This window comes from Manacus vitellinus, unplaced genomic scaffold, assembly GCF_001715985.3.
Source record: "Manacus vitellinus isolate BGI_N305 unplaced genomic scaffold, ASM171598v3 scaffold_2_pilon, whole genome shotgun sequence".
NCBI classification, from domain to species: domain Eukaryota; kingdom Metazoa; phylum Chordata; class Aves; order Passeriformes; family Pipridae; genus Manacus; species Manacus vitellinus.
The window spans coordinates 483,144-498,436 of NW_021940208.1; the positions used below are offsets into that span (position 1 = coordinate 483,144).

Below are 15,293 nucleotides of genomic sequence, written 5' to 3' on the forward strand. Positions count from 1 at the left end.
GCATAATGGAGGTACTTCAAATTCAGTACAAATTTACACATTTTGTAGATCTGAGCCAGAGTGCTCATCAGCATTGTCAAAACTGAGCTCTAAAGCAGAATCCTATCAGTTTTGTGACTATTTGAATAGACATGAAAAAATTTAACCTACACATGTGTTCAGGAGCATCTCAATTGTTTTAGTTGCTTTGGATGACAAAAGCACAGATATGTTTAAAGTAGGCTTAGGATGTTTAAATTTATTTTCTATTTTTTCTTTACATATACTAGAAAAACAGATTGTTCCAACAATTGGAGAGGGGGAAAAAAATCCTTTTTTTTTCCCTGTACAAAATCTTGGCAAATGAATACAGTTTGAGAAAGCTGATAAAGTGGGTGACACAGCACAATTAACGACACAATAATTTTTTTCTGTCCAGAGACCATGAGCAAAATCCAGCACAATACTTTCAGATGCTATAAATCCAAGTGAATGGTTCAGATCAGTGTGAAAAGCTCTCTCAACAACAAAACTTAACATAACCTGATGATTTGTTCCCTTGGACTTAGAACTAAATTCAGCACATAGATTAAGGCAAGCGCTAGCAAATGCAACCCACAGCGTTCTCCTAAAAAGACCTACAGGCATCTTTAATTATACCTAAAAAAAGAATTTCCTAAAAAAACTCAAAGTTCGACAAGTCAAGCACTCAAAAGTGAGCAAAGAAGAGAATTAAGATTGCTTGTGTGATTCTGCATTAAACCCTGTATGCATATGTGCTCTGTAATAGCCTTTAATTCCCTCATCACAGGCTATTTTTTTTCCACTGGCCCAATGCTGAGCAGAACAATTGTACAGAAATTGCCACTCAACCCTGGCAACTCCAGCATTGTAGCACGTTCAATTGCTTTCTAGGGATGCCATATGTGCAGCCTGGTTGGTAGCAGTAGGAGGGGGTTGGAAAGGGAAGGAATACACTTGGTGCAGACAATTTTGCTACTGCACTCTAAACAGATCTCTACTGAGTGTGTGTGAACTCAGATTTTCTAGTTTTGTGGTAGCCAGCTCTGGGAGGATCAGGGATGTGATAAAGCACACACCATTGCTTTTTCTCTCTAATAAAAAAGAGGTGTCACAATTCTCCATTACCTCAGCACATCTGCAATACGAAAATTACAGTGGATCCAATGGCAAAACTTTGCCTAAGTGAGTGACCACACTAGCAGCAGGGATACAGACCCCTACTCTTACAACACTTACAAGTCTTTTTAGGCTACAGAATCAAAGAATTGCTAAAGTTAGAAAAGACCTCTAAGGGCATGAAGTCAAACCACTAATCCAGCACCACCATATTCAACACTAAACAATGTCCCCAGCTGTCACATCCACATGCCTTTTGAATACTTCCAGGCAAGGTGACTCCACCACTTCCCTGGGAATCATGTTCCAGTGCTTGACAACCCTTCCAGTGAAGAAACTTTTCCTAATATCCAGTCTAAACCTCTCCTAGCACAAGAGGACTTTTCCTCTGGGCCTGTCACTTATTACCTGGGAGAAGAGATTGACACATGTCTCCACAGCCTCCTTTCAGGCTGTTGTAGAGAGCTATAAGGTCCCCCCAAACTCCCTTTTCTCCAGGCTAAATACCCCCCAGCTACCTCAGCTGTTCCTCATCAGACTTGGGCTTCATCCTTCACCAGCTCCATTGCCCTTCTCTGGAGATGCTCCAGCACCTCAATGTCTTCTTTGTAGTGAGAGGCCCAAAATGTTCACTAGTGGTAACTTAGGCATGATAATTTTGTTTCATCATTAAATACAAGTGTATCAAAGTGCTTGCTCAGGGACACAGCACACTGCCTTGTCCCTTCACCCCCAAAGACTAAGTTGATATTAGTGAATTAAACAGTACCAAGCAGTGTGACTTGATGGTCTACAACATTTATTTGTTAGAAGGGACTCTACCATGACTCTGGCTCTGGTCAGCCAACACCTTTTGAATTCCTGTGCACTGTGTTCAGCTAGCAAGGACCAGAGATCACTCTCAGTAGACAAGTTTGGGTCTGACCATTCATAAGAGGTTAACAGTATAAAAATGTACCCATTCTGGACCAGCTGGATGCCCAGAATGGTCTCACATACATGTTTCCCAAACTGGAGTTGCCCATGATGCAGTCTGACTGGGGAAGGTACACTATATAAATAAACTGTTACTGACCACCTGGATTAATACTGTTTGGAATATCATTATGCTTAGATTGTGGGATTTTTTTTTTTTAACCAAAAGACTCAGGAAGCCCTTTTGATTCCTGACTTCATTACAATTTCTGCCATAATTAAAAGAGATTCTGCTCCACTGATAGTCCAATTAGATTGTCTTTTGAAATACTTAGGGTAAGCATAGCCATCATCTCTGCTAACTGCCTGGTTCTGCTTTGCTTTTTAAAGAGTCTCTTTGCATAACGAAGTGATGCTACAGTTGTACTAGGCAAGCAAGGTGTGATGCTGCTGCTGTGTCATGTGCTATCATATTTGAAAACATCCAACATATGCTGTTCTCATCATCTTTCTAGGCAAAAGCCTCTGAATGCAATAAGGACAGGCTTGGAAGTTACAGTATGATAAAATCAAATAGAGAGGAAGATAGGAAAAGCTGGTGATGATGTTTACAGGTTTTCATTGAAAGACAAAGATTCAACAACCTCTAACTATCCATTGTGCATCAGACTCCAGTATCTCAAGGGGAAGTGTGTAAGTGGTCCTTTTGGAGATTTTAAGTTTCAGCATAAGAAGTGGTTTGAAATCTTAACAGAGTGGGAAAGAGTAGATTGGACCTTTTGTTCATTATTTTACAGGTCAACTAGTATGTTATCTGGGCAGTATACTTAACAACAACACTTCACCCTATAAAGATGTATATCTACCACATAGCTCAACTTTAACTACAGGTAAAAACCTCCAAAAAATGCATCACTTCACATACCCAACAGAAATGTATGACCTGGCTGCAAAGCAGGCTTTGAAGCCATCTTCTAATTTATACTAGAAAAGGATGGGAGAGAAACACTAAACTATAACTGAGGAATATTTTTCACTGTCAGTGACATCCCTAATTGAGATTACTCTATGACTAGTTACCCACAAAAATGTATGGTATTTAAAAACACTGAAAAAAACCCATTATGGCAAACAATTCTCTGTCTCCACTTAACTGTAATTAAATTATGTTCCTTCACACTAATTAGTATGAAATAAAAACATGGACTAGAGGAGAACTCCTTCCATGAGATATTAAGATCCGTAAAATTGATTCTTTTTCAGTATCTGTGTGCAAAGGTCAATCAAAGCTGTGAAATAAAGATTACAGCACCACATCTGTGCCACTGTCATAAAGGCAAGGCCAGCACTTCTGGAGTCAGCCTGCTGTTATTTTCTTTTCTGGGGGCTTATAGCAGCTATAAAACCTCACTAAAAGCAACTGATAAAAGCTTATGGGCTGAGAGCCTGTATCTTACCATTTAATAAAAACAGATGGAATTAAATTAATCTCTCTTTGTATTAAAGATTCTCAATTTTACAAAAGGATCAGGCATCTAAAGGGCTAACTAATGTGTGGTTTCATGGCACACTGATAGAGACTCCCAGATCAGACAAGCCCTCTGGATATACAGCCTCAACCTGCTTTCGACTAGTTAAAGAATCAGTCATATTGCTGGACTACTTCTAAATGGAAGGCATTCTTCTAATGATCCTGCAATGATGAAAGAGGATCAGACTTTGACAAAAGGACCTCTTCATTCAGTGTCAAAATAAAACAATAAGTAGAAATAAAAAAAGTGATATATAAAAGCCCAGAACAATAGGGAAACAAAGAGTAATCTATATAAATCTAAAACCATGCAGAGAGGTGAAAAGAAGCTGAGGACATGAAGAAAAAATAAATGGCTTGGAATTAAAAAAAGAACAATAGAACACTTTTTTAAGTGTACTGAAACCTAGCAAACTGATCAACGATATAACTATTTACTTGATGGAGATGGGGAAATTGTTAATAATGTTATAATAAAGGTTGAAGTGTTCAGTAAGAATTTTAGTTCAAGTTATTTAAAATAACTACAATAATGCAATTAATTCACAGGAAATAAGTTTTTTTCCAGTCTATTAATAACCAGGAATTATATTAAACTACATCTATTCAAGGACAAACATTTTTAAATCTGCAGCCTCATTTAACTTTTACCCAGTAAATGATACAGCAGAAGAGGAATCTGACTCACTGATTAATACTGAACCAGCTACCAGGGTTGATGCTGTACAAATATTTAAGAAGGGAAAAGAAGAGGATGCAAGTCACTTGGATTGGGCAGTCTGACCTCTATTACAGACAAAATAATGGAAAACATAACACAGAATTAAACTGATACAGAATGAAGAACATGAATGTGGTAGCTCAGGCCAACAGTATTGCTTTTCTGAAAAACAGATCTTGAAAAACAGTCACTAATTTTTTTACAAGATTACAGGTTAGTAAGACATTTGATTTAATTTCATTTGACTTATGAAACAAGCACTTTCCAATGGTAAAGAGCAATTTATACATGTATTTTAAAACTAACTGAAAGACCTTAGTATTATCATTGCTGGTGAATAACCATCATATGTTACAATTTCTTGTGAAATTCAACAACTGACAGTCAACCTGAAATTATTCATTGTTTATATCAGTGTTACATAAGCAAATATAAAATCATGGATCACTAAACATGTAGATGACTCAAACACTATTCAAGTGACAAATACAATGATGAGGACAGAACAGATAAATAGAAGAGCTGGGCAGTTTCTAAATTTGAATGATTCAAACAAAAAGTGTCAGAGGCCACCTTACATGCTTCAGATAATGGATAGCAAATTGTGTCTGTGAAATGGGACATTGGCAACTGAAAAGCAGAGAGTGAAAATTACTTAAGGAGCAAGTACAAGAATGCTGTATAACAATATTTTAATGTAATTTTTATAGCCAAAAAGAGCTAATGAGATCCTTATACATATAAGTTGGGAAAAAACTGAAGTAGGTATGCGGCTTACTGTGTAAAGATGGTAAAGTGGCTGGAGTTTGCTAGCCTTCAATGTCTGAAGAGGTCAGCCTACATGATGTGAGAGTGCTTATGGATTTTAACACTGAAAATTGAGAAAAGAATTTAAAATGAAAATTATGGGAATCCTCATAATTCTTCCTGTCTCCAATAAGCACTTAATTAGTTGATAAAAGATGCAGATTTGACCAGGATCTTTATAACTGTTGACTTTGAAGAAGTACTAACCACTTTGCAAAGCAGGAATTTTGCCGCCAAGTTCAGAACACATTGTCATCAAATGGAATACCTACATTTTAATACTTCCCAATATTAATATGCCTATGAGGAGCAATTGAGGGAGCTGAGGTTGTCTACCCTGGAGAAAAGAAGGCTCAGGGGAGATCTTATCACTCTCTGCAACTATCTGAAAGGACACTGTAGCACGGTGGGGGTCAGCCTCTTCCCCCAGGCAACTCATGACAGGACAAGAGGACACCGCCTCAAGCTGTGCCAGGAGAGGTTCAGGTGGGACATTAGGAAGAATTTCTTCATGGAAAGGGTTGTTAAGCACTGGAATAGACTGCTCAGGGACATGGTGGAGTCACCATCCCTGGAGGCGTTCAAGAAACTGGATGCAGCACTTTGTGCTACAGTTTAGTTGACATGGTCATGTTCCATCAAAGGTTGGACACAATGTTCTTAGAGGTTTTATCCAATCAAAATAATTCTGTGATTCTTTCAATAGCATCTACATCATGGTGTATTTCTCCAATCACAACACTTTTAATGTCAGGTTACAAATCTTAGATTGAAACAGTGAATGTTCTTTAATGGAGTTTCTATGGCGAGGTTTTAACACCCCCCTGAATGAATTGATCTTCACAAGAATAGCTTTAAAGTGGGATCTTGTACCTTTATCACCTCTTTTTAAAGATGAGGATAAATCACTTGTACTTCCTTTACTCTAAATTATAAAGCCAACAGTATCTGCTATCCAAACATACAATGGAAAATTCAAAGAAAAAAAAGATGCACCCAATTCCCTAATAATCAAAGAGCTCTTGCTGACTTTGCAGGTGAGGAAAAATAAAAGATCTGAGTTATAATTCATACCACCATGCACTTAAAGCTGGAACAAAAGACAACAAAACAGGGGGAAATACAAGACTGAATATATGCCATCATGGTTTTAATTTTCATAGAATCCTTGAATGGTTTGGGTTGGAAGGGACCTTAAAGGTCATCTAGTTCCAACCCATGGGCAAGGGCACCTTCCACTAAAAGAGACTGCCCCAAGCCCCATCCAACCTGGTCTTGAATACTTCCCAGAGATGGGGCAGCCTCCCCTTCTCTGGGCAACCTGTGCCAGTGCCTCGCCACTCTCACAGTGAAGAATTTCTTCCCAATATCTAATCTAAACCTAGTCTCTTTCAGTTTAAAGCCATTAATTTCATTTTGTGTCTTCCTCATTCCTCTGGTGGTTACCTTCTTTGTGTGCATGCATGTGGAGAGGGAGATGGGGGAATTTTAGTAAAGTGATGGAGCTGAAGCATTTCAGTGAGTCACTATTTCATTATGGATCTGGCCCAGTAAAGTCTCTTTTGCCAGATTCCCGCAGGCAGCTTTCCTGAGCTCACTGCTACTCACCAGCCTCTTGTAGGCTTTACACACAGCAGCTGCCCTCACTGGTTCTCTACCATAGTGGTGTGACTAAGGCTAACACAGAGCTCTGTGATCTTCCCATCTCTCTGCTACAGAACAAAAGATGCAAAAAGATTTCTGCAACTCCATGCACTTTTGAATGATCACACAGAGGTTTGATCACACATCAGGTTGATGGCATCTCTCCATGAGGTTGAGACTATTTTCATGTCTTAGCCCTCCTGAGATAATTTACAGTGGAAAAATTTGGAGCTCAACAACAAAAGCGATCATTCAAGACTGGATTGAAGGATCAACATATATACAGATTTATATTCTGTCTTTAGTCAGGTCAATCTCCAGAACCAAGAATATACAAAAATACATGCAGACTCTTCCAGGGTTATTCCAGCTCCTGTTGCAGGCACTGGGTGCAATGCCACTGACTCTGAATGCGTTGGAATCAGTGCTAAAGGAAATGGAGTTGCTACAGTTCAAGAGGAGCATGTGCACAAGAAGAATATGGTCCGTATTTCTCAAATGCCATGGTGTATGAAAGGAAGAGCCAGATGTCATTTAAGCTGTACCACTTAGTGATGGAGTGGCACTAATCATGTCTGCATTTTGTACAAAAAGAGCCAGTTTTAATAAAAATGTGGGGTTTAATAAACCCCACATATTCAAGTTCTACTATAAATGATAAAAATGGTAGTGCTGGGTCCCTTTCAACCAATGTCCTGAAATGGTTATGTTTCACAAACTTCTATAGTACAGAAAATATATTACTGATAATACTACAGCATCTTTCAGACTGGATCTGGCATTTTTATAGATTAAGGATAAAATTAAGTAAATGAGACCCACAGTTACTACATGAGCTTATCACAGTGATTTTGTGAAGATGTGAAAGAACCAAGAAAAGTCCACAAAGCTCCTGTTAACATAAAGGCTTTGCTAGATGCTAGAACAGATTGCTTAGCTTCCATTTCTGCCTTTTATCTAAAACAAGACAGAAATAGAAAACATTCAAAAATTTTCATTTACAATCCTTGTAAATCAAAAGAACAAACATCAAGAGTAGCAAAATAGAACTTAATCTGGGATCAGGAAAGAAATATTAAAGCAGAAAGTGAAAGAAGTTTGTTGGCAGGGTAATAAATTGGTTTATATTTTAATATGAATAAAAATCTTAATATGAAGGTATAAATGTAGGATCTATAGATATGGATCAGGTTTAATAATTAACTTTTCCTATGGATCTCTAGTGGCATGTAAACACCATGGTAATTAGTATACTATACATCATAGCTAACTAGTTAGATTGTTAAGAGCTTTGGAGAACTGCTTCAAATTGTGTTTTCTCCATAGCATCAAAGAATCATGGACAAACTGAGCTAAAATTAGCTTTCAGGGTGATTCTTAGACAATAAAACAAAAGACACTTTATAAACACATCATAGTCCTAACACACTTTCACTGTCAAAGCCTTTTGCCTGCAGCAAGAAACACTGTTCTTTAAGTGAAGCTGCATCTGTACAGAGTTCAAATGAACACAGAACTGAAAAGTAGAGAGCTCTGACTCCAATAAAAAGGAATGGCTGTTTTGGCTTCATAATATGTTTTCCAGCCCTAACTTTAATCTAAATCAAATGCCCATCTTTCTTGCTGTTCATGCAATGCGACCGCAGCACATGCTTAAGTACAGGAAAATTGCAAGTGCCTAACTACGTCAAATTGTACTTCCATCTAGTCTGGAATATATATCAGGCAGAGGATAATACCTCTTGTTTAAGCAGGCAGAAACTATTCTCCATCACTAATTCATTTAGAAACTGTTCCATGGATCTAGCCAAACAGCTGCTGGGCATGGAGATCTGGACAAATAAACAGGTCTTTTCTGTTTCTAAACTCAGAAATCTTCCTCCCAAACAGTACAGCAATGTCAGAGACTCTTCACAATGCTCTGCTAGCAGGTCTGGCATCTACCAGATACAGAAACTGCTGGAAAAGTATTTGGATAGCAACATACCTCACGGTATTAGCTCTGCCATAATCTTGCTAGAAATTAGCCCTCCAAGGCAGAGCTTAATGGTATATGGACCCCGTCACATCCCAGCAACAGCCATGAAAATTTTCCTTTTTTAGGTGTCTATTGAATGGACAGTCCTAAAACAGGGGATTTAATTTTAAAGTGATGTCTCTTCATGACCTCCTAGAATAGCAGGGCAGTTACAAGCTGCTCAAAGAGGCTTTTGATTTCAATGGTTCCATCATTTTAATGTTACAGCCCTGATCTACCCCTGTTTTTCTCTTCAGTGCTCTCACACCACAAGACAAGCTTCTGCTGAGATTTGCATAAGCCATGTGTGCACAAAACACTGACAGGCATTGTTGCCACCACCTCACTGTGGTGTCTGAATATTTGAAAAGGTGGCAACAAGTCAATCAAAAGCTGTTTAATTCAAATAAAAAACAGCTTCTGATGTTTAATACACCCTGTTATATTTTGTTTGTCATTATCTCTCTAGACCAGTGACTTACTCAGCCCTGTAAAACCTTCAGCTTGATCACAGTGTGGACACATGATACCAGACATTCAGCTGTCATGGACGTCTACTAATGCCTCCTCTCCTCTTCTTTGAAACAGCTCAGTGAGATAAATGCACCTCAGACTGCTAAATACCATAAAGACTTACATAAAATAGTAGAAACTCTGCCTTTTAGCCTCAAACAAATGATTTAGTAAGTGCTCCAGATGAATTTCAAAACTGAACTGGCTTTAGCAAAGAACTTCAGAAAGGACACAATGCCTTGTTGTTTCCATATGGCTCTGCCTGCCCCAGACAGTTGCCCACCACAGTTGTGTCTGAGCACCTGTCACACAAAAAGTACTGCCCACAGCAGAGTCTCTCATGTATCTCTTGATATTTGTAGCTCCACACACTTCTGCAGGAAGGTAAGGTCTGCAATGTGCTATTATTTTAATGCAGTATTCTAATATTCTCATATTCTAATATTAGTGCAATATTCTAATATTTAAACAGAGGATGGTGATGTGTCTGATGCTGTGAGGAACATTCTTAAGGCCTAGATACTATTCTGAAGGATTGCCATTAACCAATCAGTGTACAAATAATTAGATTACATGCCAAGCCGCTGCCATGGGGCTTGATCCCACTTAAATGGGAGCCTTTCCAATGACCTCAGTTCGCTCTGGAGGATGAAAATGGTCATTAAAAAGATAATTTCTGTGGTTGTTTTAACTAACAAGAGCAGACAGAAAGTATTAAAGTTCCCAACACTCATGAGCTGTTATATAGATTAGACCTTATATTCATGATTAAGTTATATCTTACCATTCGCATTGTCCCCATGACATCAAAGAGAGCAAGATACTGCTTACATGAGAAATAGCATCTGTAAGAAAATGCAACTATGCAAATATAGGGGGGGAAAAACATAAAACTGGAGAAAAAGAGCAATTTGTTTTGGAAACAGATCAGGCTATTTAGAAGAATAAACAAGGTCCTCTTAAGAACTGCACAGTTTATACCAGAATGCAAAATGTCTCAGCTTAACTTAGTGAAAGTACAAACATTTTGACTCCCTGATTAATTTTTTTTCTTTTGGGTTAGGTGATACAAATCTCATCTGCAACTTGACAGGATGTAAAAAATAATTACAAATGAAAAGGTTATTCATAATTTTTAAATGAGTTAATTAGTAAACCCCGCCAGAGTCACTCATTACAGTAATTAATAATTGATTATACTTGAAATTAAACACAATTTTTCATCAAAATCTAATTAAATATCTGCCTTTTTGCTTGTTGATTAGAACACTGGGTTTGGTAGAGACAATCTTTGCTAAATATGTTTATGCTGAACTGAACCATTGAATTTGATTTTTAATAATTGATAGTTCCTTTAGAAATTAGTAATTATGACCCATAATTACAGCGGTTCAACCTGATAAACATTTCTGGCACCTTGCCAGCCATCCATGGAGTCTAGTGAATGCCACAGAATTCATCTGAATGGAGACAAAAAAAGGATGGGAGGGCACTCAGTGGACCTACCTTTTAACAACACTAACTGTGATTTTAAGCAGGAGCGTGATCTTTTGAGAACACTGAAAAAGGGAGCTGAGTTCAAGAATAACGAGTGGCAAACCCAACTCTTCTCAATCTATCAAATAACACACACATCCTCCTTCAGAATTTTTACAGGCACCTCTATGCTGAGTTATAATGATTCTCCTCTGACACACTGAGATAATGTCCAAAGGAACCATGTTCAGGGCATAAGGAGAATACCAGACAAATGAGAAAGGTGAGTCCAAATGTACATAGCAAATGATGAAAACTGACTGCATATTTCATCAAACTGCTGCTGATTTAATGTTGGTTAATTAATCATTCCTGCTCCTCTTACAGGAGACATAAAAGTGACCAGAGTATGAGCAAGGCAGAAGTGGAAAAGTATCAGTCATTAAAGAAGTGTACATAAAAGGAACACAGTAAAAGCAATCCTTTGTGGTAGTGCTAATTATACTCACGTGAAATAAAAGCAAAAATCTTTCAATCCAGACTAAGATTTGTAACTCTAACCACAACCTTTTATAGATCATTAGTGTACAGGAAGTCACAGTGAAATCAAAAAGACTCATTTGTGCCATGAGAAAAGGGCTTTTTTACCCATGATCATATCTAAAAGCGTCTGACAACTAGAGCTTGCACCGCTGACAGTTTAACATAGAAGTCTAGGAATGGACTTTTGTAAGACATTTATAACACAAATATCACATCTGACTGAAGAAAAAGTAATGCTAACACTACAACTTTATGGGCTTAAAAATACAATTCTCACTTCTAGTAGTTCAACTACTTTTGCAACATACAGAAAGAATGCTGTTTTTCAATGAACACTGACAAGCCTCACAAACAAAAGAAGTTCAGATCATGCACAGTGCAAGAAAAATCCACTGCCTCTCCACCTGAGAAGCAAATTTCACCTTCTTCCCCTATTCTAAACAGCCTCTGTTGAACCACAATGTAAACCCAGTCCTTCTTCATCCTCCTGGTCATCCTGTGAACTCCAGTATAATTGCTTAAATGTCACTAAAATGGATGTGTCACCAAATGATAGAATTAAAACACATTTTTGTGGATCAGAATCTTGGTTCTGACCCTGTCCCATCAAGGTCAACTCCCATGGACGTGGATGTGACTGGGACACAGACTTCACCATCTGTTTTAATGGGCTGCTTAGAGAAAACCTGGTGGGTTTGTCTCACTCCAGGTACACTTTCCTCTGCAGGATGTAAACAGTCCATGACACTGAAGGGAGCACAACATATGACTCACGTTTTACTAAGCTCTTCTGGCTCTATGACATATGTTAAGCTTCCTACCATAACACTGCATAACACTGCAACCACAATTAAGTCAACAGAGGCTTTATTTCCCTACCACTCTGTACCACAGTCTTGATCCTTTGCTTCCCAAACATTAGCACCATGGGAGGTTTGTAGAGAAATGAAATAAAAAGAAGAAAAACAAACAGAAACGAGCTTACCTATGAAATAGGCCAGCAGGATCACCAGCGTGACTGAGATGACAATAGCACTCAGAGCAGCACATTTCCAGTTACAGTACTTATAGGGTTTCTTCAGGTTAAAGGCAGGCCTAGAAAAGGTACTTCTGGGAAGGGGTCTAGGGGGAGGTGAGTACACAGTGCTGGACGTCAGGGGATATCCCGGCGATGTTGTACAAAAAAGGGGAGAAGTGCCTCCAGGTTTGAACAGGAAGTGCCTGAGGGAAGAAAGACCAACAGCAAGTGACTCCTCAGACAAATCGATGCCAAGGGAGACGTGGGGTGGGAGAATGGCGACTACTGCCAGGACGAGGAAAGCAGCTTCACAAAATGCTGGCTACGGACATGAACGGCATGCACAAAAGAGAAGAATAAAAATCAAAGGCAAGTCACAAAGAGTAAAGGAAATCAAAACCAAACAAAAAATCACAGTGCCAACAATGCCACAGAGAACTCTTCAAGGGCAGGAGTCCCCTCTGTGGAAGAGCTGGCATTAGAGTGAGATGAATATCCCAAGCACAGCTACGACAGACTGGTGGCACGGGCAGAACTGGGAGCCTGCTCACACTCCCACAGAAATGCCCTACAGAGGCTGAAAAGGAGTGTAGGTCAGATTAAAGAGGGGGGCATTTATCTATTCACTGATCACTGCATGAGAGCGTTTTTTGTGTGGCATCGGTGAACGGAGATGGGGAAAGAGAGCTTAAGCCATTCCAGAGCACCCAAATTGTCACAGAGGGGAATATTCACACTGTCCCCACACAGCAAATTTAAGTACTGGACAATGGCATGGTTAAAAGCATCAGAGTCCTGTATATCGCTAGTGGGGAGAGGCACCTGCTTCCAGAAAGCAGTCCAGAGCACCTTAGTTTGATGCCTACCTTTAAAAAAGTGTGAATTACTGTCAAAGACAACAGCATTTCCTGTCCAGTGACATTGGGAGGCACCGTATTTTGCCCATTATGACAAATGCAGCCTGAGCGCCAGCCTATGAGCACCTCATGCGAGACTCATGAAAGTCAGCATAAAAAGAACACACTGAAGTTCATGAGTTCTTGAAATGATATGTCCCAGTGGGAGTTCTGTCCACAGGAATCCTAAATGAAAAACCTGATTTTGGTGGGACATCGTGATGTACAAGGTATTCAAATTCTGGGAATGAAACCTGGGAAACGGATCTGACTCATCTATCACCATGCTGATGTAAAACAAAAATGCAGCTTGTGAGGACTGAAAAACAGCCCCAATGCACTTTGCACATTCTGCCATGGTTTATGGGGCCAGATTTGCAGCCAGAGCAAATGCAATCAGCATGGATCCTTGAGAGTCAGTCAAGCCAGTGGCTAATACCAGATGAAGATGTGACTCTGTTTTCCCCATGAAGTCACTTGTGCAGTCACAGCGGGAAATGTCACATACAGAAACATCACCATGCAGAAAAGCCACTAGTTTGTGCAGTAAAAAGCAAAACATAATTCTCCAAAATAGATGTTTGCAGTACTACAGCCATGGTTTTATTGTTACTCTAAGCATGACTGCTGAGCATTAGAGAAAGATCCTTTATTTCTACTAATGCTCTACATAAAAACATTGATTTTTACAATAAGTCAGATACTATCCTGTGTTTTGAAAAGTATTTTAGACAGAAATGTATCTGTTCTGAGCAAAGAGGTACCTGCAGTGTTCAAGTGCACCAAAAAGATCTGTAAATAATGGCTAGCAAATTAGAAACTGCCAACACAAGGTTCAACAGTTTCGGCACTAAGTATCAAGTTAAAAGCTGATTATAACTTAAAAGTCAAGTGATCAAAAGTTAAGTGGAGATGCCAGAATGGGTGGGTAAGTCAAACTCAAAGGCTTGGCTTACATAAACCACTAGCAGGCACTTGTCAGATAAGGTATGTGGAAGACATCAGTTTAATAATGAAATATCAGAATGGTTTAAGATTTTTATGAAAATTAAATTAATCTTAGTTAATATGGGACTTGAAATTGCTGTAGGTACTTCTTACTAATGAAATGACTTTCAAAACAACAAGGGAAGAAAAAGCAAATGGCATGCTGTGGCTCACCAGCATATTAATGAGTCTGCCATTAATATGTACAGGACACAATGCTCCAAGCCCCAGAACTTCATTTTTTCAAAGCCATCTTGGAAGAGGGCAGCAGTGGTGTTGCCTTTAAACATCACTGATATGACCAAATGCTTTCATGCAAGGATCATAATGACTGTACAGTAAACAGGAAGACCACGTAAGTGTCACATACCCATCATTGTAAGCACCGTCATGTCGGGAGGAGGTGAGAATGTCCATCTCAATGAGGTTGTCCTGCAATGTCTCTAGGAATGTCTGCTTTGCTATGTTTCTACATACATATGGAAACATGAATGAAGCCAGTGAGTCATGCATATATGAAGTGTGATTTTATAAACCACAATGGTTATAGTGCAGTTGTGAATGGAATTAGAATGATGGACCATATATTTATATGTATAAGAGGCTACACATATACATATATAGCTTTTAAGAATGTTCACTTCTTTATATATACACTATATATATGCATATACACACATATAAGCACACACGCCCATGTGCATGTATAAAAAAAAGTTGATGTTTTTGCTCATTTCACATTATTTATTGCCAGTGACATGTGAAACCTTCGGAACTGCTGGATTCAAAGGAGTAGGTTTCAATCCAGCACAGTTGTAATCTGGTTAAACTCTTCCATCTATATTAGTGTTACTCTGAAAAGGTACAGCACAGTATCTATATCCCACTTGGGCCAATACTTTGGTAGCACACTTGCATCTAACATTCTTATGGATTTCTAGCAAAAATCTGCCACTCCTTTGCTTTAGTTTCAGTTTTGGATTTGAAGAACATTTTAGTTACCAATTTGATTAATTTCTTTTCCTTTGTGGAGCAATAACTTCCTATTTAGAAGTCTCAAAATGCAAGTTTTGCTCAATATGAGTATTCCAAGGAAAGTCTCTCAG

At 38.7% G+C, this 15,293-nt stretch overlaps 1 protein-coding gene across 1 annotated transcript in view; it reads right to left on the reverse strand.

Moving 5' to 3' along the window:
* The window catches only part of TENM4 (teneurin transmembrane protein 4), a 349,236-nt gene that overhangs the window by 196,713 nt on the left and 137,230 nt on the right, over window positions 1–15,293 (reverse strand). The window contains exons 4-5 of the mRNA XM_018071344.2: window positions 14,558–14,656; window positions 12,272–12,507 (exon numbers count right to left, since the gene is read on the reverse strand). Coding sequence (XP_017926833.1) covers window positions 12,272–12,507; window positions 14,558–14,656 — 335 coding nt within the window. The remainder of the gene's footprint in view (window positions 1–12,271; window positions 12,508–14,557; window positions 14,657–15,293) is intronic.